Source organism: Anomaloglossus baeobatrachus, chromosome 11 (genome assembly GCF_048569485.1).
Source record: "Anomaloglossus baeobatrachus isolate aAnoBae1 chromosome 11, aAnoBae1.hap1, whole genome shotgun sequence".
Taxonomy (NCBI): domain Eukaryota; kingdom Metazoa; phylum Chordata; class Amphibia; order Anura; family Aromobatidae; genus Anomaloglossus; species Anomaloglossus baeobatrachus.
This window is the reverse complement of record NC_134363.1, coordinates 25,530,494-25,535,243: the sequence shown is the minus strand read 5'-3', so window position 1 is coordinate 25,535,243 and position 4,750 is coordinate 25,530,494. Positions and strand designations below refer to the sequence as shown.

Below are 4,750 nucleotides of genomic sequence, written 5' to 3'. Positions count from 1 at the left end.
ACATTAAATGGAAGTAAACTCGGGACTACAGAACAGGAGAAGGACTTGGGTATTCTCATTACAAATAAGCTGAGCAGCAGCACTCAATGTCAAGCAGCAGCTGCTAAAGCAAACAAGATTTTAGGGTGTATAAAAAGAGAGATTAGATCCCGTGATCCCAACGTATTGTTACCCCTCTATAAATCACTTGTAAGGCCACATCTGGAATACGGGATCCAGTTTTGGGCTCCACATTTTAAAAAGGACATTCAGAAGTTAGAGTCAGTTCAAAGGCGGGCAACTAGACTATTACAAGGAATGGAAGGCCTCCCATATGATGACAGGTTGAAAAAGTTAGATATGTTTAGCTTAGAAAAAAGACGTCTCAGAGGAGATCTCATTTATATGTATAAATACATGTGTGGTCAATATAAAGGACTGGCACATGACTTTTTCCTTCCAAAGACAGTACTAAGGACCAGGGGGCACTCACTGCGAGTGGAAGAAAAGCGATTCCGAAACCTAAATAGGAAAGGGTTCTTTACAGTTAGAGTGGTCAGACTGTGGAATACACTACCACAAGAGGTAGTAATGGCAGATACTATAACAGCTTTTAAAAAAGGGCTGGATGATTTCCTCACTACACACAACATTGTTGGTTATAAATGACTTAGTGACTAAATGTAGAACTGGTGGAGGAAGGTTGAACTAGATGGACCGAGGTCTTTTTTCAACCTAAGTAACTATGTAACTATGTAACTATGACTGTATCATTATTACTATTATTATTATTATTATTTCTTTTTCTTGTAGGTAAACCCTCAGAATGGCCTCTGGTGATGATAATCTGACCACATATAATACAACTCTAGACAACAATTACCAGTAAGTTTATATTCCTAATTCTTCATTTCTCTGAGATATCAGCGCAGACTCCATTCACATCTATATCCGAGCCTCCGCCCCGATTACATCAATATTCATAGGGATAAATCAGCTCCAACTGCAGCACCATTATTCCTACCACAATAATGGAAACTCTGGATAACCCATCAAACTCCTCTACACGTCAGTGTCGTCCATCAGGCGTCAGTGGTGTCTGTGGAGCAGAGGATTCGGCTCTGTATTGTGGCTCCTATATAATAACACAGATGTGACCGGAGCCGGACATAGACTTTCTCACTGGGTTCAGTTATTGGAAGTCACAGGGGTACAGCACACATTATTTTATGAAAAGATCCTATAGAAAGCAGCAGACATGTCCAGATCTGCTATATCCACAGCCGAACAAGTCCATCACATCTGTATATGTCCTTCCTAAGGGGCTTTAGATTTTCTCTTTTTTATGGGTTGTCTGGTTAAAATAACAATAAGGCTAACCTGTCAATCATCTGTAGCTGCTCTGCCGGCCAGGGGGCAGCTCTGGACTAAACTCGTCCCAATCTATGGTCTTGTAACTAGACTTTATCTGAAATGTTGGAGAGGGTCAGAAAAAAATATATACCTGTCTGTAATTATACAGCCGGCTGTGCTCTACTGCCCGTGGTTTGTGCAGCATTTTACCCCTGACACGTTCCCAGTATGACCATGGAATACTTACATTTTGGGGAAAGTTAAGGATGGAAATATCTGCGAGTACGAGCCATTGTGTATCACTCTGATCTCTGGATATAAGGTCATAGGAATTGCAGCTTCACCCCATAATTATACTGAATAGCCATTGTAAATTACATTCTCTACCTGGCTTCTTTTATATGTGAGGGTTTCCTCAGTTCATAGAGGATTAGGGTTATTATGGGAATCCTGTTTATGGGTTTCTTGTAGCCTATGTGCATTTTTTAATTGTTTATAATTTCTTGTCAGTTTTTTGCTTCATGTTGATAAGGTATCATATATTGTTACTCCCGGTCCTCTGTGCATACTTTATATCCTCTGCATAGCTGTAATGTAAAGTGTCAGCTCCGCTGGGGCAGGGTCAGGGCCGCCGGCTGCTTCAGCATCGCTGTAACGTGTATCACATCCCCTGCGGTCTCAGCACAGATGCACATTACAGATTGTGATGAGACCACAAGGGATTGTATTCACGGTACATTGCAGCTGAGGCACCTGGATGACGTGCAGCCCCGAACAGTTACTAGAAGACCGGATTGGGGGCATCTCCCCTTCTACCCCCAACACTCTCTGCTATGGTGAACCCTGCAAGGTAGAAATATATGAAAACATAAATTATTAGCTTTCCTAACATCTACCCCATCCTGTCTCCTCAGGTCTGACAATTACAATGATCATCATTATTATGAAAGTATTATAAAGAAGATGTCAATTACACTTTTCAGCATTGTTTTTGCTCTCGGGATTATCGGTAATGGATTAGTCATCTGGATTGCCGGATTCAGGATGAAGAACACAGTCAGTGCCGTGTGGTTCCTCCACCTGGCCATCGCGGACTTCCTGTGCTGTGCGTCTCTGCCTGTGAGAATTCATGAGTGGGTTGTATATTACTCATTCTTCTCATACAGTCCTTTCTCAGTATTTGCACATTGCATAGTGAACATTATTCTCTTTAATATAAACATGACCACCAGTGTTCTCCTCCTGACGGCCATGAGTATTGACCGCTGGGTGTCCGTCATGTGGCCATTCTGGGCCAAAGTCCATAGAACCTGTAATGTGGTGAGAATCTCTGCAGCGATCATCTGGGGGCTGAGCCTCATTGTAGCGGGTGTACTGCTTTGCATGTATGACAACCGGATAGGTTATCTAGGTGAATGGTGTATATATTATACACATCTAAGTCCTTATAACCGAGAGTCAGATGAGACCATGCAGCTGATCAGATTAGTTACAATGTGTGTAATCCCTTTTCTCATCATCGTCACCTCTTATGTCACCATCTTCTACAAGATTAGAAAAAGTAAGAGATCCCAGAGATCTCAGAGATCCTCCAGGATCATCACCGCTGTTATATCGTGTTTCTTCATCTGCTGGTTTCCATATTACATTTGGCCACTGATACTCGGGTATTATGATTTACATGACTTTCAATACCAGATATTACACACCATTTTTTTCACCCTGGCTTGTCTTAACAGCTGCATGAATCCAATCATTTATGTGTTTATGGGGCCGGGTTTCCGACAAGGTTTCTTCAGATCCGTCCCCGCCAGGGTAGAAAGAGCCTTAAGTGAACATCCTAATGACCTGTGCAGAGAAGGAGAAGATGCGGGAAATACTCGCTCTACTGATGTGTAATATATATTCCTACTATCTCCTGTATGTGACACCTATTAACCCCTTGAAGATATGTCCATTTTTAATTTTTTTCACTTGCTTTCCTTTCTCCTCTCCTTCAAGAACCAGAACATTTTATTTTCCATCCTCACAACCTAATGAGGGATTGTTTTTTTTTGTAGTATAAATTCTCATTTTTAAAGTTATCCTTCATTTTGCCATATAATGTGCTGAAAATGGGTGAAAATAAATCTTAAATTAAGTGAAATGGTTAAAACAAAATCTGTAATTCCTCCATATTTCTTTGGGTTTAGTTTTTACTGTATTGTTACCCGGCAGTGCGATTCCCCCGGACATTACATCTATGGTGACTACAGATGAGCGGATCGATCTACGGGGGATGGAATTAGTGTCAAATTTCCATGAATTCACTTGAATTTAACCCCTTCACGGTCTCACCTTTTTCCTCTTTTTCACTTTTATTTTTGCCTCCTCTTCTTCCAAGAGCCATGTCTTTTTAATTTTGTGTCAATACGGCCATATGAGGGCTTGTTTTATATGGGACGAGCTGTACTTTTGAATGTCTCCATTCATTTTACCATATAGTGTACTGGAAAATGGGTAAAAATTGTGCTGAAAAAAAAGTGCAATTATACATTTGTTTTTTTATTATTATTTACCATGTTCACTATGTAGTAAAACTAATCAGGCAATGATTCCCCAAGTCAGTACAAGCTCGGAGATATCAAACATGTATGGATTTTTTATAGAATTGGTCATATAAATATAGAAATTTTACCCCCCAAAAAATAATGCGGCATTTGTCATTATTTTCCAAGACCAGTAATGTTCTCACTTTTCGGGATCTGGGGCAGTGATTACTTATTTTATGAGGAATATCTGATTTTTTTCACTAATATCATTTTTGAGCCAGCATTCACTTTGGATGTACCAGTACATACAAAGTCATAAAGGGGTTAATGAGAACTAGTAATAGGAGGAGGATAGGGGTAGTAGTCTGCTCTGCTGGTAATGGAATCAAAGCGAAATAAACTGTGGAAAGAAAAAGCGCAATAGGGTCTTACCCGGTATATATCCGGGAAAAAATTAAAGGGAATGCACTCACCTTCAGTAGTTGTGACAGTCACAACTACTATAAAAGCTTATTTTGTAGAGATGAAGTCTGCTGCAGCCCCCGTGGTTGATAACAGAGAACAATAGAGAAGGGGTTTTATGCCGCGCTGTTCATCAGGAAGGAGGACAAAGAGATGGTCAATGTTCCTTTATTGTAGCTTGTTGTCTACGCGTTTCAGGAGCTCTGCTCCCTTCATCAGGACATACAGTACAAAAAAAACATATCTCATATGTTTTTTTTGTACTGTATGTCCTGATGAAGGGAGCAGAGCTCCTGAAACGCGTAGACAACAAGCTACAATAAAGGAACATTGACCATCTCTTTGTCCTCCTTCCTGATGAACAGCGCGGCATAAAACCCCTTCTCTATTGTTCTCTGGTAATGGAATCAAGAAATCCGGAGACT

General features: G+C 40.5%; 1 protein-coding gene across 1 annotated transcript; it reads left to right on the top strand.

Annotated features, from left to right (window-relative positions):
* Positions 1-805: 805 nt before the first annotated feature.
* On the top strand, positions 806-3,231 carry LOC142256506 (formyl peptide receptor 2-like). Its single transcript, XM_075328230.1, has 2 exons — positions 806-864; positions 2,247-3,231. The coding sequence occupies exons 1-2, from the start codon at positions 806-808 to the stop codon at positions 3,229-3,231; spliced, it is 1,044 nt and encodes a 347-aa protein (XP_075184345.1).
* The last annotated feature ends 1,519 nt before the right edge of the window (positions 3,232-4,750 follow it).

What these genes read in the sequence shown, in the direction of transcription:
- LOC142256506 (XM_075328230.1), top strand. Translation starts at nt 806, where the DNA reads ATGGCCTCTGGTGATGATAATCTGACCACATATAATACAACTCTAGAC. An exon ending in ACTCTAGACAACAATTACCA is followed by an intron (nt 865 to 2,246) that starts GTAAGTTTATAT and finishes CTGTCTCCTCAG; the next exon opens with GTCTGACAATTACAATGATC.